We start from the raw sequence: 22737 nt of genomic DNA, 5'->3' as shown, positions 1-22737 counted from the left end.
GAAGCCTGCTCCAGGGCTCTGACACTCTCACAGGGGAAAAGTTTTCCCTTCTGTTTCCATGGCACCTCCTCTGCTCCAGCTTGCCCCCAGTGCCCCTTGTGCTGTCCTTGGACATCCCTGAGCAGAGCCTGGCTCCAGCCCTGCACATCTTTAGCCCCAGCAATGAGGGCAGCCCTCAGGCTCCTCTGCTCCAAGCTCCAAGCCCCAGCTCCCTCAGCCTGGCCTCACAGGAGATGTTCCACTGCCTGCAGCAGCTCTGGGGCTCTGGGATGGACTCTCTCAAGCAGTTCCCTGAGGTCCTTCCTGAGCTCAGGGGCCCAGAACTGGACACAATATTCCAGCTGTGGCCTCAGCGGGACAGAGCAGAGGGGCAGGAGAAGCTCTCTGGACCTCCTAGCCACAGCCCTTCTGATCCACCCAGGATTTTCCGTGTGTGAGAGAAGTGTCTCTGGTGTGAGTAGTTAGAATTATTGGAAGGTAATAATTAGTGCCTTAGTACCAAGGAGCTCAAGCCGCAGACCAGGTTCCCTGTATCAAGACAGATTTTGATGTGTGACAGAAAACTTCCACTCCTTGACAAACCAGTTGTGGGGGGAAAAAGGAAGGGGAATAACGAGTGACAGCAAAGCTGACAGCGAGGATGAGAGGCAATTGCCTGATGTGCCAATGTGCTGGTTTGGGGCCAGCCAGAACATCTCTTGCCCCAAAAGGGACAAAAGAATGACACACACAAACGGATTGGAGAGTGATGGAAAGTTTAAATGGAAAAAGCAATTGGTGAAGCTACAGAAAACTACAAAGCATAGTGGCAAAGAACATCCTAAAGCTTAGAGAGTCCCTTACATAGTACCCAGAGGCTTCCCAATCCTTCCCTCCTCCCACCTGAGGGTTTACCCAAACCCCCAGGGCTCTTTCTTCCCCCCTCCCACTGCTAGGCAAGTCTCAGGCTGGCCAGGTCTGAGACTGCCCCCCCCTCCATTCTCCTCCTGGCATTAGGCCTAGACAGGCCTAAGAGGCCTTGAGGATACTCCCCCGGCATTACCCGATAAGAGAGGACATCTCCCATGGGAGCAGAGAGGGAAGAAAGAGGAAGAGGATGACTCTGCAGATGGCTTTATAGAGTGCAGGATTTATGGGTCGAAATACGTCGTTTCCTGTGTCCACCCCTGTGGGTGGGCACCCAGGACACCAGAGGTGTATCTCATGCAGCAGTGGCAGGGGGCACCCAGCCTAAACTGCCACAGCCAAGGAGTCCATTTCATACAGACTAATTAGGGCTTTGTGTGTCTGCCCAGAACATCAATACATCTCCTGATTTTCTTAAAGTTACCAGATACCTGCACATTTTAACACTTTTTATTTTTAATAAAACCCTTTGTGACAAGAAATATGAATTAAAGTTACGAATTCCAATTAACTTCACGAGACTAAAAACAAAGCTTTTTGCTGCAGGGTTTGGATTATGTATCTCTGGTTTTTTTTGGGTTTTTTTTGCCTTGAAAACATCCATCTTTAGATGTCTCTCTGAGGAGACTAGAGAAATTTTAGCACTATATTCTAAAAGCAAATTACACTGCAGCTGGTGATACACAGTGCTTTAAAAATAGCATAGATGGGTTGAGGTAAAAAAAAAAAAAATCATAGGATGCTAGAATGGTTTAGGTTGGTAGGGGAAGTTAGTAGGTCTGTGGTTGCCTGCTCTCCCTTTTGCCTGTTCAGGGGTAGGGTATGACCAGGAGAAAATTCCCAGCTGGTATGTGTACAAGCTGGGAGATAATGAGCTTAGTTAAAAGTGCTCTTTAGAGTTCTCACTCCAAGCAATCCCCCAAAGACAAGTCCCACAGCAGGCAGCAGCAGTGATCCAAAAGCACTCAAACCTGTGGCAATGAACAAGAAATGACAAAAAATCCCCAGCAACCAACAAGAAAACCTGCAAAGAAGCCCTCAGCAATTTCTATTTGAACTAAAAGTTTTCAGATTACATGAAGTCAGTGACTTACTCATCCAGACCTCAAAATGGAATTGAAACCAGATACGAAGCTGCAAAGATTTACTAAGCTAAGAGTTTTTGTCCCTGGTTCCACCACCAAAAATGCCCCCAAGAGGCCACAGGGAATCTCCCTCAGATATAGCTGCTTGCAAGGACTCTTTCTGAAGGCAGCTACATTCTTTCTGAAGTCTAGAGCTCAAATCACCCTTTTTGTCAAGTCCCTAACTGCACAGCTGTGCCTTCACTAGGGGACAAGAAAGATGTGGGAAGCACTTTCCCAGCTGAAGCCAGAAGGGAGGGCCTGCAGATGTACCCCTTTCCCAGGGACTGTTTTTCATCCACATGCCTTTTTGTCACTGGGAGATGAGTGTAGCTCGTGCTAATGCAGACCAACAAGCCATTCCCATTGCTATTCACAGGCCTGGCATTGGCTCCTTTGGTGAGCCAGCTGCCAAGCCCAGCTGGAGAGCTGCAACCACTGCAGTCCCCCAGGGATCAGTGCTGGGTCCAGTCCTGGTCAACATCTTCCTCAATGGTGCTGATGAGGGGACAGACAGACAGACAGACAGAGTCTGCTCAGCAAGTTTGGGAGGCTTGGATGAGACACATGGAGGCTGTGAGGCCATTCAGAGACTTGGACAGACTGAGAGCTGGGCACAGAGGAACCTCATAAGGTTTAACAGGGACAAGTGCAGAGTCTGGGGAGGAAGAATAAATTGCAGCAGTACAGGTTGGGAGGTGATCTGCTGGAGAGCAGCCCCAAGGAGAAGGACCTGGCAGTGCTGGTGGACAGCAAGTTCTGCATGGGACAGCAATGTGCCCTGGTAGCCAAGAAGGCCAATGGAATCCTGGGGTGCATTCAGAGGAGGGTGTCCAGCAGATCCAGGGAGGTTCTCTTCCCTCTCTACTCTGCCCTGGTGAGACCTCACCTAGAATATTGCATCCAGTTCTGGGCTTCCCAGTTCAAGAGGGACAGGAATCCGCTGGAGAGAGTCCAAGGGAGGGCTACAAGGATGCTGAAGGGACTGGAGCACTGCCTGGTGAAGAGAGGCTCCCCAGAGAGGTTGTGAAGTCTCCTTGTCTGGAGGCTTTCAAGGCCTGTCTGAATGTATTCCTTTGTGAGCTGCACTAAATTATATTGTGATGTGGTCCTGCTCTGGCAGGGGGGTTGGACTCAATGATCTCCAGAGGTCCCCTCCAACCCCTAACATCCTATGAGCCTATGAGCACTGAGAGCAGCTCTGTTGGATGAGATCTTGAGCAGCTGAGTCTAGTTGAGAGGTGTCCCTGGGCATGGTGGGGAGGTTGGAGGAGATGAGCTCTGAGGTCCCTTCCAACCTGAGCCATTCTAGGATTCTATGAAAAAAGGGACACAGCAACTAAGAGCTCCTGTCCTACTGCAGAGGACATTTCCTCTCCTATGTCCTCTCCTCTGACAAAAGAACAAGGTCACAGCTCCAACATCCAACATGAGGCTCTGGCCAGCCTGATCTAGTGTGAGATGTCCCTGCCCATGGCAGGGGGGTTGGAACTAGATGATCCTTGTGTTCCCTTCCAAACCTAACTGATTCTATGATTCTATGATCCCCATTCCAAACAGATCCTGCAGGAGGGATCAGACTGGGACCCCATCCCCTTTGTAGCTGTGTTACAAGTGTAGGTAACTGATGCAGAGAGCTGCCTGTCCCCCACCCAGCTGGATTCACTTCTGCTAACATCCCAGGAGATGCCCCTCATTAAAATTGGGAAGAAGTCCATCAGAGAAGTGAGAAGAGGCTATCAAATATGCAAGGCCATTAGAAAATAAAATGTACCTTAGCAACAAATGGTGCTGAGTAGCTTGCTGGTAATTAACAAGGGCATTTGTTTAAAGGACCATGTGTAATCCTTAACGAGCAAGGATTTTGACCTTCTGTAGCAGAGTGAAGAGAAGTGTTTGGGGCTTCAATTGCTGTAAATTAATCTTTTCTTTCAAGAGAGGCATTTTTTCTCTAGCTGCCCTGGCTCTGAGAATGCAACATCAGCTCTTGTGGAACCTCACATGACTGTGGAAACCAAGCTGCACCATGAAAGGGTCACTGTGCATCAGATAAACCTATTTTTGGAATCATAATCTGCTCTGATGTTAATTCTCTTTTTTTTTTTTTTTGTTTTTTTAATTGTAGTGGTCATCACTTGCTTTGAGCAAATGGGGAAGCTGACCCTGGTTCATCCACTGTTCCATTAATCCATCCCATGTTTAAGATATCTTCTCTCCCAGGCAGCATTTTTAATACATTGATGTGTGCAAATGGATGAAAAATTCAGGAAGATTCTAAGTATAGCTTCAGAAAGTTTGATTTCATAGCATATGTTCTACCACACTAGCCCACAGTTAGAAAGAGACTCTCAGGGAGCAGCCAGTACATCTCTAGCAGCCTTATTCAACAGCTGCATGGCAAAAAATAGGCTTTTTTTGAGCAGAGGACATGATGATGGAGTGACAGACCCCTGCAGCAGGCTGCCCAGAGAGGTTGTGGAGTCTCCTTCTTTGGAGACTTTCCAAACCCCCCTGGATGTGTTCCTGTGTGACCTGCCCTGGGTGATGCTGCTCTGGCAGGGGGCTTGGGCTGGATGATCTCTGGAGGGCCTTTCCAATCCCTACCAATGCTTAACCACTCTTGGAGTGAAGGAACTTTTCCTAATGTCCAATTTAACCTCACCTGGCACAGTTTGAGGCCATTTCCTCTCAATCTGTTGTTTGTTACCTCCCAACCCCCACTTCACTGCAACTTCCTTTCAGGGATTTGTAGAGAGCAATGAGGTCTCCTTCAGCCTCCTCTTCTCCACACCAGACACCCCCAGTTCCCTCGGCTGCTCCTCACCAGACCTGTTCCACAGACCCTTCACCAGCTGTGTGCCCTTCTCTGGACACACTCCAGAACCTCAGTGTCCTTCTTGTAGTGAGGGGCCCAAAACTGAATCCAGTATTTGAGGTGCAGCCTCATCAGTGGCAAGAAAAGGGGCATGGTCAGTTCCATAGTCCCCTGGTCACACTGCTCCTGATCCAGACCAGGGTGCTGGTGGCCTTCTTGGCCAGCTGAGCACACTGCTGGCTCATGTCCAGCAGGCCAAGAGTCCCAGGTCCTTTTCCATAGGTTATGTGCTGTCTTGCTGGGAAGACAAGAGGTGTGTGGAGCACCCAATGTTAAGCTCTGTGACGTTCTAAAGGACCAACACCAAGAGCCAGACACACAGAGGGCAGAGTCAGCACCAGAAAGAAAGGCTGCTGAGCCATACAGATTGATACCACTGCACACATAGTAGTGATGCTTCAACATTTTCACAAGAGAGGAAATATTCTTAGTCTCCTGCAAACTCCTGCTCTCTTCCATGAGATAGTGCAGTGGGACCAGACCCCTTCTCTTTGACACACAGAGCTCCAAACAGAGAGCTCTGACTTAGAGCAGGTCTGCTCTACTGCTGTGGAGGGCTGCAGTGAACTTTGGCATTGGCTGCTCCCTGCCTTTTCCCAGCTTCTGTTCTTACTTCATTGCTTCCAGTGGTTCCTTTTACTTGCCATTTACTATCTGTCCTTCCCCATGGCACCACTTCTTCTTTTTCTTTTCTTTCTCCCACAATTTTTAACTCTTTCCATTTCATCCCAGACTCTTTCCCTCTGGGCACTTCACAGATACCTCAAATGAAAGGCATCACTGCTGTCAATTAAAGACTAAGTTACAGTTTCTCAGCACAGATCTCTGTTGACAAAAAGAGACTGAAACCTTTCAAAGAGGAAATAGTGAATCCTGAAAATCACTTCTTGTGTGCTCTCTGCATGGTTTTGTTTCTGAGTAGAAGACCAAGAGCTATTACTCACAAGTGTCAAAGAGAACTTCTTTACACCACTGAACATTATCAATCTCACTTAAAATTGCTGCTGACACCTTGACTTGTTTGTCATAGTCTAAAAAAGGATGATGACTGTTATTTTTTTGAACTATGCTACACAATTTGAAAATGGCTTAGACTTTTTGTATGGATTAAACAGTTTCATGGAATTAAAACTGTAAAGTGAAAGAAGTGGGACGCAGTAAAAAAATAATAAAGTCCTTTTCTAGAAGAAAAATGCATTGGTTTTCTTCTATTCAGCTACAAATTGTATTGTGTGAAAAGGCAGGATGCAGTGCATGCCATACAGACAGGCCAGGCAGGTGAACATTGTGTACAGCCATGGATGTATTCCAGCTGGGTCTACAGCTCCCAGCTCCCAGAACTGCAACACACATCTAATTCAAAGATGGGAACAATGTGAGATCAGAATTGACTCTTTGCCATGAGAATTAAAATCATAGAATCAGTAAGGCTGGAAAAGACCTTTAAGATCATGGAGTCCAACTCCCATGACCACTAACCCATATCCTGAAGCACCACAGCTACAGCTTTTTCAACACCTCCAGGGATGTGACTTCACCACCTCCCTGGGCAGCCTGTCCCAACCTCTCACCACTCTCTCACTAAAGAAGTTTCTCCTCATGTCCAACTAACCCTCCCCTGCCACAACTCAAACCCATTTCCTCTTGTCCTGTTGCTGGTTGGTTGGGAGAAGAGACCAACCCCAGCCTCGCTCCAACCTCCTGTCAGGGAGCTGTAGAGAGCAGTAAGATCTCCTCTCAGCCTTCTCTTCTCCAGACTAACCAACCCCAGCTCCCTCAGCCTCTCCTCCTATGACACTCCCCAAACCCCTCCCCAGCCTTGCTGCTCTTCTCTGATCACCCTCCAGCACCTCAATGTCTTCCCTGTACTGTGGTTCCAAGCACTGAGCCCAGTGCTCAGCTGTGGTCTCCCCAGGACTGAGTCCAGGGGCACCATCACTGCCCTGCTCCTGCTGGCCATGCTGGTTTTGATCCAGGCCAGGATGCTGTTGGCCTGCTGGGCCAGCTGGGCACACTGCTGGCTCATGTTCAGCCTGGACCTTCACCTGTTCGCTAAAACAAAGGTTTAACTGCTTATTCCACAGGGAAAACACCATAAGGAACCACAGCAACTCCCATACAGGACATTTGCTCATTTTCTTATTCACCTTGGGAAGATAAGGAGCTGGGAAGTCAAATTCTCCCAGGCAGAGAGTGAAAGAACTTGAAACCAAGTGTCATAACTTAGCTTGGTTGAGGACTCCTGGGGCAGAAAAGTGACAACTGCACTGCTGGCAAATTATGTGATGTTAGCCTCCGAATTTGCTTTTTTCTTTCTTATATTTGTTTGGGGTTTTGTTGTTGTTGTTTTTTTCCCCACCATCTTCCACTTGATACCATTCTCTAAATTTGGGTTGACTTTAAGAGTAGCTTTAGGATGACCAAAAGTGCGTTTTTCAGCACTTGTGCCTTTCACTTAATTTCCTTCCTCATTTCAAACACCAAATATTGCCTAAATGTTTTAAAACACTTGACAAAGAATAGACAAACGATGGCACTGGATTAAGAAGCAATGGAAATGTAATAATCCTGCATCTTATTGGTGGGCAGGTGCCTCAGATGCATTTTTCCTCACCAAGTGTAATTTTACTACTAGTTAATGTAGGAAACATTAATTGAATTGTTACACTGCAGATCTAAATTTCAAATTCCCTTTACAGTCTGAAAAAAAAAAAAAAACAACCAACCAAACCAAAAACCCAACACAAAACATCCTTAAAAGGAAACTGAAAAAAACATTACCCTTTCTAAATAAGATCCCAGGGTGCCTAAGCTCTTCCTTGCACCCCAAATATTGCTGACTACAGCTGAAGCTAAACCTTGATGCCTCAGGCTCACTGCTGTTTCATAGCCATTTGGTGTCAGGCCTTAGTTTCTCTCCCTGAAAATCTGTCTTCAATGCCTACATAGTGAAAGTGCAGTGAAAATATACTCCAGGATGTGAACTAATGGGAGCCAGGCAGCAGCTACAATTCCTGCTTGCAGGGTGAGTTTATGAGTGTCAGGTTTTGTTGCACACATATATATATATATATATATATAGCTGGAATTCCTGATATAGAGATTATGTCCAGAGCATTTATCTTCATGAAAGTATCTGAAATTCATCTGTACAAAAAAAGCATTTTTACATTTCTTACAAAAGATAATTCCCTACAGAGTTTTATTAGCTGTAAGAGGGAAAAAACAATCTGCTAACTATAAGCACTAATCAACAGAAAGGTAATAAAAAGTGTTGAATTAAACTGAAAGGGGATGCTCATAGCAACAGCTTAAAATATTTGTTTTCTTTTCTCTGTAGAGGGCAGCCTCAAAACAGCAATAGCAGGCAACAATAAATACCATCAAATCCCAGTCCTTGGAAAGCAGAGCAAAGCTTTCTCAGCCCATTCCACTGCATTCCCCTGCAGCACTGCCTGGAGCTGTGTTCCCTGGGTTTGCATGGCTCTGCACACAAGCCACTGATCTCCCAACATGACTGCCTGGGCCTCTGAACTACCATGGCCCAGTTTAAACCATGACACAGAATCACAGAATTGTCAGGATTGGAAGGGACTTCAAGGATCATCCAGTCCCAACCCCCCTGCCATGGGCAGGGACACCTCACACTAGGTCAGGTTGCTCACAGCCACATCCAGCCATGGACATGTCTGCTGTACTATGTGCATTTCCTTAGGGAACAGCACCACAGCAAAACTGAAATATTGGAGCTTTAATCATAGAATCACAGAATGGCTCAGGTTGGAAGGGACTTCAGAGCTCATCTCCTCCAACCTTCCCACCATGACCAGGGACACCTCTCAACCAGACTCAGCTGCTCAAGGTCTCATCCAGCCTGGTCTGCAACACCCCCAGGCACCCTCCTACTCAAGAACTTCTTCCTCAGCTCCACTCTAACCCTGCTCTGCCTCAGCTTCAAACCATTCCCCTTGGCCTGTCTCTAGACACCCTCAGCAAAAGTCCCTCTGCAGCCTTCCTGCAGGATCCCTTCAGGTCCTGGCAGGCAGCTCTGAGGTCCTCCTGGAGTCTTGGTGACTTTCTGTGATGAAGTTACAGCACCAGTGGATAAGGGAAGAGCAACTGAAGTCATCTACCTGGACTTGTGTGAAGTGTTTGGCACTTCCCCATGACATCCTGGTACCAAATTGGAAAAGCAGGGACTTGAGACCTTAAGAGCAGCCTTCCAGTATCTGAAGGGAGCCTACAATAAACCAAAGGAGTTCTCAGGGATTCCTTTTGCAGGAGAAAAGGGTGTCAATGTTTACAGTTCCAGACTAAATTAGGGATTCTTCATTACCTTATTACATGACTTCATGAGAAAAAAAGATATACAAAGCAAACCAAAAAGGACTAAGATCTAAATGCAGCTCCACACCATTCAGTTTTACAATCTGGCCTCACTCTTCAAAGGCTCCAAGTTTCCACAGAATTCTGAAATCTGCATTTTCCCCTCTGGTAAACATCTTTAAAAGTTCCCACTCCTTCTGTTGAACTGCCAGAACAAAACCCTGATTCTCTACTAGCAGCATTTCTCTTTGTCTTATGGTAACAATTCATTCCAAAAACCTAAACAGAAAAATGATGCTCTGATTACAGGCTCCTACAAACATAACCATCTCTCAGCCAAACCTCCTGTATGTGTCCTGCAGGTTTTTTAATACCAAATGACCAAGAGTTTACTTTTGTGTGTTTTACTGACTGGAAATTATGGTTCAGATCACAGTTGAAGACCCAAACCAGTGGAAGGAGTCCATGAGATCTGTTCTGTTCAGTCAACATTTCAGCTGCAGTTAAAAAATAAGAAAGCAACCCAGCTAAGGTCTTTGATCTCTTCTGGATTTTCTTAATCTGAATTAACCTACTAAAACATGCTGGTTGCATCTGGTTAATATAGCAACCAAGATCTTTAGTCTTCCAAAGGTAAGGCAGATTCTCCTCTGTGCCCATGTCTGTCTTGTCAGCAGTGCTCAGCAGGTAGCCAAGCAGACATGCAGCAGTTTTTATGGATGGTGACTCCCAAAGAGCAAAGGGTTTAATGGATGTTGTGCTCTGGCTGTGATGGTCAGTTCCAATAGGAGTGGTGTAAGCAATCTGGATAACCTGTGCTTCAGATGGGGAGAAGACAGAGGCACACTTTTCATCCATCTCCAGCTTCAGCCAGGAGCTGCTGTGATTCAGAGCCAGGAAACACAGAATCACAGAATTGTCAGGGTTGGAAGGGACCTCAAGGATCATCCAGTTCCAACCCCCTGCCATGGGCAGGGACACCTCACAATGGATCAGGTTGCTCAGAGCCACATCCAGCCTGGCCTTAAAAACCTCCTGAGCCATGCCATCAGACTCCTGTGTGTCCCAGAGCTGGGATACTGCCCAGGTGCTATCAGTAGCTAACAGCTAACAATGACTAGAAAGAAAGTGTCCTCAAGAACCTGCTCAGCTCTTCACACTGCAGTGCTTTAGCACAAGTATGAAGAAGAAGTAGACTTTCAGAGAACCCCTGTACCAGTCCTGCCTTCCCGTTCTCACACCCTTGGCTTGTCTGTCCTCAAACCAAAAAGGTACAGAGCATAACCCACGTCAAGTGTGTGACAGAGGACTCCTTCATCAGATCCAAATGCACTTTATGGTGGAGTGGACATGCAGACTATTGATGCTGTCACTCTAGTGCCTTCCCAAGCAGGACAGATGAACTTGCTGCAGCATTCAGACTGCACAACACACCACAGTCCACAGGAGCACAATGCAAAATACACTGCAACCTGAAACTCACACTGGCACTGTGCAACTAGGAAACTCACACTGGCACTGTGCAGTTAGGAAACTGACACTAACAGTTTGCAATTAGTAAGCTCAAACAGTTTGTAATTAGTAAACTCACACTAAGTTTGCAATTACTAAACTCACAGAAGCAGTGTGCAATTAGTACTTTCACACTAACAATTTGTAATTAGTAAACTCACACTGCCAGTGTGCAATTAGTAAACTCACACTAACAGTTTGCAATTAGTACTTTCACACTAACAATTTGTAATTAGTAAACTCACACTGGCAGTGTGCAATTAGTAAACTCACAGAAGCAGTGTGCAATTAGTAAACTCACACTAATAATTTGTAATTAGTAAACTCACACTAGCAGTATGCAATTAGTACTTTCACACTAACAATTCGTAATTAGTAAACTCACACTAGCAGTGTGCCATTAGTACTTTCACTGGGCTCTTACCTGGGCCTCTTAACACCATGTCAATTTTGCCTCTCAGTAATCACTCCCCAAATGTTCCATTTGATGATAAATTGGCACAAGCCAAAGATCTGCAGAGTATTTTCAGCAGCATTTTTTCCCCCAGTCTTCTTTTAGTATTTTAGGACTGGAATATTCAGAATTCTAGCATAACTATTCTTTGCAGCTATTAATAATAACTCATCCCTTAAGTTAGTTAAGTGAAAAAGGACATTTCTATACTCTATAAATAAAGTTCTAGTTTTCTACAGCTCTAACTCAGAGATAGACCAAAAACTAAGTCTGACATATTACCTTCACTTTTGGCCATACTAATCTCTATCTATAACTATCTACATATATATATATGCATATATATATATATATATGAAATACTGATTTATAAACCATTCCAGATCACCTCTGCAGATATATATATATATATATATATATATATATATATATATATATATATATATATATATATAAAGAAATTTCTAAGCTTTACAGTGATTGTAATTCTCTAGAAATTAAGGCTATACCTAATCCTTTGGGTACTCCAGGCCAGGTTACTCTGTCTAATCCATAATGGATGTTTGCTTAAGGTGTTCCTAAAGCCTTCAGAACAAAATGAGGTATTTTAACCTTCAAAAGACCACAAAATGAGTGTCTGGAACAAGCTAGAGACACAGGATATTTACTTTAACTGACCACAGCCAGGCCCAGTACCAGTTTCCTATCAGTGATGCTCACAGAGACTTCATACAGGACTAGGATGAACTAAGGGAAGGAAAGACTTAGAGTTAAATTGTTCAGCTTGCAATAATTTGGTGGCTTCCCTCTTACAGAAGACTCCTCAGCTCATCACTTGTGCCAGCTGTAAAAGTGGCTCAAAATGCAACTGAAATAAAAACCTGACTGTAAAAGTAACCTGAAGAACTATGAAAGAAACTTTAAGAGTGGCTCTAGCTCTGTCCTCTACCAGAACTACTCAAACTTGAGTCTCATTTTGGCATTGGTAAATTTTACCTGATCTTTACCAAGCCACTGAAGAGCTGATGGGCACCCACTCCTACACTTAGCAGGACTGGATGGTGCTGAGATTACCTGCTGAATCTCAGAAACCTGAGCAGCTTCAGTGCCAGCATATGGGAGGGTTTAGTACAGACTTTGATCCCCTGCTCATTCAGCCTCTCTAAAGCATTCCTTAGTCAATAAAATAAAAAAAAAAAGAACCCCAAAAGACCCAATATAGATCTCTTTTCACTCTCATATCCAGTTCCAGTGAACCATGGACCCCTTCTCCTCTGAAGGACACTGAAACACCTCACGTGAACCAATGAACCACTTCTTATTCCACATTGCCACAACCCCTCCTGAATTTATGCATTACATTCACCAGCAAAAAATGCACATGTGCCTGAAATAAAAGATGAGGAGACAGGAATGTCATTGCATTTACTGCTCTTTCCTTGAAATCTCACACACATTACCATTCCACACTGCAGAGAGCATCATATTTCTACTCGGCCAGGGAAAGGTGCAGGTCTGAATATCTCTCTCAAAGATCACAATATAAGGAAGCAACAGAAGAATGCTAAAATTAGAGAAAGAAAATCTAATTATAGAATCATAGAATGGTCTGGGTTGGAAGAGACCTTCAAAGGTCATCTAGTGTGGGAATATGCCACAATCTAGTCCAACTCCCTCTGCAGTCAGCAGTGACATCCCCAACTAGAGCAGGTTGCCCAGAGCCCTGTCCAGCCTCACCTTGAACATCTCCAGGGAAGAGCCCTCAGCCACCTCCCTGAGCAACCTGTTCCAGTGTTGCACCTCCCTCACAGTAAAGAACTTCTTCCTGACATCCAATCTCAATCTGCTCTGCTCTACTTTGAAGCCATTGACCCTCGTCCTGTCCCTGTAGCCCTTTGCAAACAGTCTCTCTCCATCCTTCCTGTAGCCCCCTTCAGGTCCTGGCAGGCTGCTCTTAGGTCTCCCTGGAGCCTTCTCTTCTCCAGGCTGAACACCCCCAGCTCCCTCAGCCTGGCCTCGTAGCAGAGCTGCTCCAACTTCCTGATCATTTTCATGGTCCTCCTCTGGACCTGCTCCATCAAGTCCATGTCCTTCCTATATTGAGGGCTCCAGACCTGCACACAGTGCTCCAGGTGAGGTCTCAGCAGAGCAGAGCAAAGTGGCAGAATCACCTCTCTGGCTCTGCTGGCAACACTGCTTTGGATGCAGCCCAGGCTGTGATTTGCCTTCTGTGCTGCAAGCTCACACTGCCTGCTCCTGTCCAGCTTATTCCTGAATGCTTCTACACCATGAGCTCTGAAGGGTTATTAGAAGGTTCCACACCTGTGGAGTTGTGACTTGTGCACCAAAAATGGCCTTTGCTATAGTCACACTTCCCCTGCTTCACATCACAACTTATTTTCCTGGTGCCCAGACTGTGCCAGGTTTGCACAGTGAGTGCCACTTAGCAAGGATTATTTTAACACTGTCAACTGAGCTGTTTGCAATGAAATATTTAGAACTCCTATTGTCCTCTTGATCAAAAATTCCATATGGACAATGTTAATTAAAGAGGAACAGAAAGTGATTTCTGATACCAGTATCAAAAAGCCCCAACTATTTGGCTTGGGTTTTTAATCCCCTTTGTAGCTTTTGACTCCAGTGTTCCCCACACCTGTTCTGATACATGCAGAGAGAGAACATTGACAGCTCTGCTGCACTCACACCAAGTATCACAGTATATCAGAGGTTGGAAGGGACCTCAAGAGATCATCAGGTCCAACCCCCCTGCCAGAGCAGGATCACTTAGGGTAGTCCACACAGGAATGTATCCAGGTGGGCTTTGAAAGTGTCCAGAGAAGGAGACTCCACAACCCCCCTGGGGAACCTGTTCCAGTGCTCTGTCACCCTCACTGTAAAGAAGTTTCTCCTCATGTTGAGGTGAAATCTTCTATGTTCAAGTTTGAACTATACATGACTCTGTTCTTTTAAAAGGACTGTGGGTATTTTTCAATGTTCAACTGTTACTCAGAATTAAAATCTTCTCTAATTTTACTCTATGATCCTAACATTTGGCATTTTCTCTATTGGTATTCATATAAGTAGACTTACTCAGTATGACATAATGTTCTGAGGCAGGAAATGTTTTTTTAACCAAGTTACACTAGATTAATATTTCTATTGAAATCAAGAATCAAGAATCAAGAATCAAGAAGGTTGGAAGAGACCTCAAGGATCATCAAGTCCAACCTGTCACCCTACACCTCATGCCTATCTAAACCATGGCACCAAGGGCCACGTCCAATCCCCTCTTGAACACCTCCAGGGATGGTGACTCCACCACCTCCCTGGGCAGCACATTCCAATGGCCAACCACTCTCTCTGTGAAGAACTTTCTCCTCACCTCCAGCCTAAACCTCCCCTGGTGCAGCTTCAGACTGTGTCCTCTTGTTCTGGTGCTACTACAGAGGAATGCAGCACAATGACACATAAGTGGCAGCTGCTAGCATCAGACTTGGGGATCAGAATTTAAATTTATTCTTTAAGGTGATCATAATTTAAATCTATGCTTTACTGTATTCTTTGGCTTTCTTGATGCAAGCATGGTGCTGACAGAAATGGTTCCTCTCGTAATTTAAAGAGCTGCCTCTAATACAATCCTAGAATGGCTCAGGCTGGAAGGGACCTCAGAGCTCGTCTCCTCCAACCTCCCCACCATGCCCAGGGACACCTCTCAACCAGACTCAGCTGCTCAAGGTCTCATCCAACCTGGCCTGCAACACCCCCAGGCAGGAGGCAGCCACAGCCTCCCTGGGCAGCCTGTGCCAGAGTCTCACCACCCTCCTGCTGAAGAACTTCTTCCTCAGCTCCACTCTAACCCTGCTGTGCCTCAGCTTCAGACCATTCCCCCTTGTCTTATTGCTACTGGGTTTTTTGGATGCTCAAATCAATGCACTGACACAAATTTTCCCTTTGCATAATGCTCATTGAATGAGGACTACATAAAAGTTGAGCCTTCAAGAGAAGAACTGATTCCTATCACTGTGAATAAGAACTATCCAACATCTGATGACAGCCCTGTATCCTCACCTTCTTCTCTAAAAATACCTATTTGTCCTTTTGTGAAATCAGCAATATTTCACCCAGTAACTCAGATGGCCTTTCTCCCCTTCCCCCCACTCTTATTTTATTTTTTTTATTATTTATTTATTTTTAATATGCCTTATTTTTGGTGCAGGCTTAGGTTTTACTATGACAGTTCTGGAAATCTGCCCACATGAAGTTTTAAATTCTTATTTAACTTTCTGAACTATCCCATTAATTTTATCTTTTTGCCATAGATTGTCACATTGGATTGTAGCAGAAGTCCCAGGACCTGTCCTTGAGTTTCTGGTTTTGAACATGCCATCTGTTGAGCACCATCAACAATCATTTACCTAGCAGTGAAGTCTATTGATTAAGAATAACTGACATGATAATGACTCCTAGTATCCAAGATTGGGGCTTAATGTGGCAGCCTTATCCTCCAGGCAGACCTTAATACATCTTCTGAGCTGAGGCACTAACAGTTCTTCACCAGTTTCTCCTTTAGATTTCTCATTGCCAGAGTAACAGAGGGTTAGGGGTTGGAAGGACCTCCAGAGACCATCCAGTCCAACCCCCCTGCCAGAGCAGCATCACCCAGGGCAGGTCACACAGGAACACATCCAGCTGGGTTTGAAAAGTCTCCAGAGCAGGAGACTCCACAACCTCTCTGGGCAGCCTGCTCCAGGGCTCTGCCACCCTCACCATACAGAAGTTTCTCCTCATGGTGAGGTGAAATCTCCTGGGTTCCAGCTTGTACCTGTTGTGTCTTGTCCTATCTCTGGGCACCACCAAGCAGAGCCTGACAACTACACTTTTAGCCAGCAGATTATTAGAATAAAATTCCCCCAAACCCTAGTTTTTAACTCAGCATAAAGTTCATAGCAAATCTGACCTATTACTCAGTCTCCATTTGGCTTTTGGTTTAAATTGAAGTTATAAGGAAAATATTCTGGCAAAGAGTAGGATGCTCAACATTTGGTCTCTAAAAAAGGGCTTCCTTATCCTTCTTTGCTAGAACTATTTCCACCATACCAGGTTAGCAGTTGTTAGGAATCAGAAGATTTGTTCCAGCTCGTTCCTTGCATTTGCTTCACCAAAAAAATCTTTTTGAAATGAACTTAAGACATACCTGAAAACATGCCCCTGCCAACTGACTTTTCTTTTGTCTGTATACAAGGAAGTGTTGGTTTTCTTTGGATTTAAGACAAAACCAAACAAACATAGCAGAACACTTGAGGTTAAAGCCCTTCTGCCCTCAGCAGATTCACTCACCCCTGCAGTGCACTCCCTCGTCAGAGCCGTCCCAGCAGTCGTGAACACCGTTGCAGAGCTGGGACAGGTGAATGCATCTCCTCGTCCCAATGCAGGCAACATAGTTTGGGCTGCACTTGAAATCTGCTTCCTCAGGACCTGAAAAACACAGAGAAAAATTCTTATACGTATTTGGATGTCTACAAGAAGGTAAAGAAAGTTCTCCATTGCACTCCTGCTGTGAAGCTGAGGGCAGCACTCCGTGCATGGAATCATCCTTCAGACCTGGAGTGCAGTAGCAATGCTGCATTTAGTAGAGCTGCAATCACAGCATCACAGGATGGCAGGGGTTGGAAGGGACCTCTAGAGATCATCCAGTCCAAGCCCCCTGCCAGGGCAGCATCACCCAGGGCAGGTCACACAGGAACACATCCAGAGGGGTTTGGAAAGTCTGCAGAGAAGGAGACTCCACAACCTCTCTGGGCAGCCTGCTCCAGGGCTCTGCCACCCTCACAGGGAAAAAAGTTTTCCCTTCTGTTCCCATGGCACCTCCTCTGCTCCAGCTTGCCCCCAGTGCCCCTTGTGCTGTCCTTGGACATCCCTGAGCAGAGCCTGCCTCCAGCCCTGCACATCTTTAGCCCCAGCAATGAGGGCAGCCCTCAGGCTCCTCTGCTCCAAGCTCCAAGCCCCAGCTCCCTCAGCCTGGCCTCACAGGAGATGTTCCACTGCCTGCAGCAGCTCTGGGGCTCTGTGCTGGACTCTCTCAAGCAGTTCCCTGAGGTCCTTTTTGACCTGAGGGGCTCAGAACTGGACACAATATTCCAGCTGTGGCCTCAACAGGGCAGAGTAGAGGGGCAGGAGAAGCTCTCTGGACCTCCTAATCACAGCCCTTCTAATCCACCCCAGGCTGCCCTTGGCCTTCTTGGCTACAAGGGCACATTGCTGGCTCATGGCCATCCTGTTGTCCACCAGAAGTCCCAGGTCCTTTTCCCCAGAGCTGCTCTCCAACAGATCAATCCCCAAACTATCCTGGTCCATAGGGGTTGTTCTTTCCCAGATGCTCTTCGCTCTGCACTTGGCCTCACTGGATGTCAAAATCAGCAAGAAATGATGAGTGCAATTAAAAGGAAATGAATGGGTCAGAAAGGATTGTTTCCCAAAAGACAGGTGGCTCACAGATGCTAAAATGAAGCTTTGTAAATATGAAAAAGTACCATAAAATTTTGAATTGCCTGCTGAGTATCATATCCTGAGTCATGTCATGACTCACATCAAGAGTAATGGGCACCAGCACTCAGGTTCATTATTGTGCTGTATAAATAATTGCAGGTATTTATGAAATTACATAGAAATGGTCTGGATTTAGGGCTGCATTAGATCAGAGAAACTGTTCCTGCAGCCCAGGAGTCAGCATCTGAAACTGCTCAGTACAGGATGGTAGGGAGAGGATAAGGATGCTGTCATTGCTCCCTTTGGGATACCATCCTGACTGCTCTGTTGGAGTGAGTCCAGATGAGGGCCACAAAGATGATCCAAGAGCTGATGAACTTTGGTCAAAAAAAAAAAAAAAACAAAAAAACCCAAATCCTGGTTTTATGAGACCTATTCTGTCTGCAAAAAGGAAGTTTTCACTCATCCAATATCAGTGGAATGAAACAGCACATCCCAAGGCCTCCCTGCCCACCACCTCTACCACCTCCATTGAATAACAACATCAGTCCTGAAGCCTTTGAAGCAGCACACTCAGCACCATGGCATCCTCCCCAGCTGCTGCACTCCCCAGAATGTCTAACACAAATAAAGATGAGGAGCTTTTTATCTTGTTTACTCCTCTTCCCTCTTCCTTTAACAGACAGACACTCCTGGCAGCCTTATCAAGAACTTTGGGAAAAGGAATTTAAAAGTGCTCTCCTTCACACTCATCTGGGTGTAGTTTACATCAGAGCATGAATGCTGAGAGTATAGAAGATGGATGGGGTCTTTTCTTCCTTCAAAAGACACAATGATTTCCAGCCTTGCCACTTGGGGCAAAAATACTCAAAACTCCTGGATGCAATCACAGTCATACAGCACCTCAGTGCTTCAAAGCCTCTTTCCAGGACATTGCCTGGAGAGTGGAGAGGGTGGGAGCAGGGCTGTTCATGCAGGGCTGTGTAGCTCAGGAAACACAGCAACTGTCTCTTTGGTGTAACTGCCCCTTAACCATCCTCTTCAGATGGTTAATGAGAAACGGAACAACAAAAATAAAAGCTGAGCTGCAGAAAGGTGAGCCAAGGGCTGTGGGAGATCTGCCCCTGGGGCTGGCAGCTGGGACTGTCCCAACACAAAGAGGGAAGCACCCAGCCTGAGGCATTAGGCATCTCTGTGGGGCCGGGCCACAATGTCTGCACATGGGTAGGGGTCAGGATCAGGCCTGGTGAGGGTTAGACACAGGCCTGGGATACCAGAGGAACAAGTCACTGCTTCCTCTGCAGATCCTCCAGAAGGAAGGCTGGCCCCAGGAGCAGGCAGGCTGAGAAGAGGGGAGCATTTAATTTCAGGTCCAGATTCTGGGCTGTTGAATGGACTGGGATGGCCACTTCTGGTTTGCTCACACTGTGCCAAAGCTCACTGCACTTTCCCAGCACGTGAGAAAGCATGGAAGAGAAATGCATGGTATTTCCACAATGTCTGTGCAGTGCACAGTGAATCCAGGCTAAGTCCCTGCAGTTAAAGTACCCTTCAGAGGGGCTTGAGAAGAGGTAAGAGAGTCCTTGTGATATTTGGAAGCAGGAGACAATGGAATCAGTCTGACACAGTCTGTGGTTTCCCACCAAAGAAGCATCATGAGAAAGTGCTAAAGGCTGCTGTCAGAAAGAGCAGAGACATTTTACTGTGTACAGATTAACAGAATGGGAGGGGTTGGAAGGGACCTCCAGAGATCACCTAGTCCACCCCCACTGCCAGAGCAGCATCACCCAGGGCAGGTCACACAGCAACACATCCAGGTGGGGTTTTGAATGACTCCAGAGGTAGAGACTCCACCACCTCCAGGCAGCCTGCACCTGTGCTCTACCATGAGACGTTTCTCCTCACATTTAGATGGAACTTTCTATGTTCAAGAGTGTGTCTGTGCCCTCTTATCCTGTCACTGGGCACCCCTGAGCAAAGACTGACCCCATCCTCCTGACACCCACCCCTGAAGTACTGATCTGCACTGATGAGATTCCCCCCTCAGGCTTCTTTTCTGCAGGCTAAAAAGCCCCAAGTCCCTCAGACTATGTTCATACGAGAGATGTTCTAGTCCCTTACTTTTGACATGGTATCTGTCCTGAAGCTGTGCTGAACCACAACTGTACCTGTCTCACTTCAGGCTCAACCTGGAGAGTGCAGCTGAGAACCTGCAAGATGATTATGGCCACCAGTTTGAGCTATCAGAAGCAAAAAATTACAAACAAACATTCTTTCATTAGCTAAGTTTCCTTCCACTGGAGGAACTCTAATGAAAGTTAAGGTAGAGATCTAATGCAAGTTAAGGGACAAATCTAATGCAAGTTAAGGGACAGATCTAAAGCAAGTTAAGGGACAGACCTAATGCAAGTTAAGGGACAGACCTAATGCAAGTTAAGGGACAGACCTAATGCAAGTTAAGGGACAGATCTAATGCAAGTTAAGGGATAGACCTAATGCAAGTTAAGGGACAGATCTAATGCAAGTTAAGGGACAGATCTAAAGCAAGTTAAGGGACAGATCTAATGCAAGTTAAGGGACAGACATAATGCAAATAAAGGGACAGATCTAATGCAAGTTAAGGGACAGATCTAATGCAAGTTAAGGGACAGACCTAATGCAAGTTAAGGGACAGATCTAATGCAAGTTAAGGGACAGATCTAAAGCAAGTTAAGGGACAGATATAAAGCAAGTTAAGGGATAGACCTAATGCAAGTTAAGGGACAGATCTAATGCAAGTTAAGGGACAGACCTAATGAAAGTTAAGGGACAGATCTATGCAGTTAAGGACAGACTAATGCAAGTTAAGGGACAGATCTAATGCAAGTTAAGGGACAGATCTAATGCAAGTTAAGGGACAGACCTAATGCAAGTTAAGGGACAGACTAATGAAGTTAAGGACAGACCTAATGCAAGTTAAGGGACAGACCTAATGCAAGTTAAGGGACTAAGCAGTTAAGGGACTAAGCAAGTTAAGGGACAGACTAATGCAAGTTAAGGGACAGATCTAATGCAAGTTAAGGGACAGACCTAATGCAAGTTAAGGGACAGACTAATGCAAGTTAAGGGACAGATCTAATGCAAGTTAAGGGACAGATCTAATGCAAGTTAAGGGACAGACCTAATGCAAGTTAAGGGACAGATCTAATGCAAGTTAAGGGACAGATCTAATGCAAGTTAAGGGACAGATCTAATGCAAGTTAAGGGACAGACCTAATGCAAGTTAAGGGACAGATCTAATGCAAGTTAAGGGACAGATCTAATGCAAGTTAAGGGACAGATCTAATGCAAGTTAAGGGACAGACCTAATGCAAGTTAAGGGACAGATCTAATGCAAGTTAAGGGACAGATCTAATGCAAGTTAAGGGACAGACCTAATGCAAGTTAAGGGACAGATCTAATGCAAGTTAAGGGACAGACCTAATGCAAGTTAAGGGACAGATCTAATGCAAGTTAAGGGACAGACTAATGCAAGTTAAGGGACAGACTAATGCAAGTTAAGGGACAGACCTAATGCAAGTTAAGGGACAGACTAATGCAAGTTAAGGGACAGACCTAATGCAAGTTAAGGGACAGATCTAATGCAAGTTAAGGGACAGACCTAATGCAAGTTAAGGGACAGATCTAATGCAAGTTAAGGGACAGACCTAATGCAAGTTAAGGGACAGCATTAAGGCAACTAATGCAAGTTAAGGGACAGATCTAATGCAAGTTAAGGGACAGACCTAATGCAAGTTAAGGGACAGATCTAATGCAAGTTAAGGGACAGACCTAATGCAAGTTAAGGGACAGATCTAATGCAAGTTAAGGGACAGACCTAATGCAAGTTAAGGGACAGATCTAATGCAAGTTAAGGGACAGACCTAATGCAAGTTAAGGGACAGATCTAATGCAAGTTAAGGGACAGACCTAATGCAAGTTAAGGGACAGATCTAATGCAAGTTAAGGGACAGACCTAATGCAAGTTAAGGGACAGATCTAATGCAAGTTAAGGGACAGACCTAATGCAAGTTAAGGGACAGATCTAATGCAAGTTAAGGGACAGACCTAATGCAAGTTAAGGGACAGATCTAATGCAAGTTAAGGGACAGACCTAATGCAAGTTAAGGGACAGATCTAATGCAAGTTAAGGGACAGACTAATGCAAGTTAAGGGACAGATCTAATGCAAGTTAAGGGACAGATCTAATGCAAGTTAAGGGACAGATCTAATGCAAGTTAAGGGACAGATCTAATGCAAGTTAAGGGACAGATCTAATGCAAGTTAAGGGACAGATCTAATGCAAGTTAAGGGACAGACCTAATGCAAGTTAAGGGACAGATCTAATGCAAGTTAAGGGACAGATCTAATGCAAGTTAAGGGACAGATCTAATGCAAGTTAAGGGACAGATATAATGCAAGTTAAGGGATAGACCTAATGCAAGTTAAGGGACAGATCTAATGCAAGTTAAGGGACAGACCTAATGAAAGTTAAGGGACAGATCTCATGCAATTTAAGGGACAGACCTAATGCAAGTTAAGGGACAGATCTAATGCAAGTTAAGGGACAGATCTAATGCAAGTTAAGGGACAGACCTAATGCAAGTTAAGGGACAGACCTAATGCAAGTTAAGGGACAGATCTAAAGCAAGTTAAGGGACAGACCTAATGCAAGTTAAGGGACAGACCTAATGCAAGTTAAGGGACAGACCTAATGCAAGTTAAGGGACAGATATAATGCAAGTTAAGGGACAGACTATGCAGTTAGGGACAGACTAATGCAAGTTAAGGGACAGATCTAATGCAAGTTAAGGGACAGACTAATGCAAGTTAAGGGACAGACCTAATGCAAGTTAAGGGACAGACCTAATGCAAGTTAAGGGACAGATCTAATGCAAGTTAAGGGACAGACTAATGCAAGTTAAGGGACAGAACTAATGCAAGTTAAGGGACAGAACTAATGCAAGTTAAGGGACAGACCTAATGCAAGTTAAGGGACAGATCTAATGCAAGTTAAGGGACAGACCTAATGCAAG

At 45.4% G+C, this 22737-nt stretch overlaps 1 protein-coding gene across 1 annotated transcript in view; it reads right to left on the bottom strand.

Annotated features, from left to right (window-relative positions):
• Positions 1-22737, bottom strand: part of LRP1B (LDL receptor related protein 1B) — a 660028-nt gene that overhangs the window by 432812 nt on the left and 204479 nt on the right. Inside the window, exon 3 of the mRNA XM_054381274.1 lies at positions 16535-16672. Within this exon, the coding sequence (XP_054237249.1) occupies positions 16535-16672 (138 nt within the window). The remainder of the gene's footprint in view (positions 1-16534; positions 16673-22737) is intronic.

Source organism: Indicator indicator, chromosome 5 (genome assembly GCF_027791375.1).
Source record: "Indicator indicator isolate 239-I01 chromosome 5, UM_Iind_1.1, whole genome shotgun sequence".
NCBI lineage: Eukaryota > Metazoa > Chordata > Aves > Piciformes > Indicatoridae > Indicator > Indicator indicator.
Note: the sequence above shows the minus strand (reverse complement) of the source record. Positions and strands in the feature narration are given on the sequence as shown.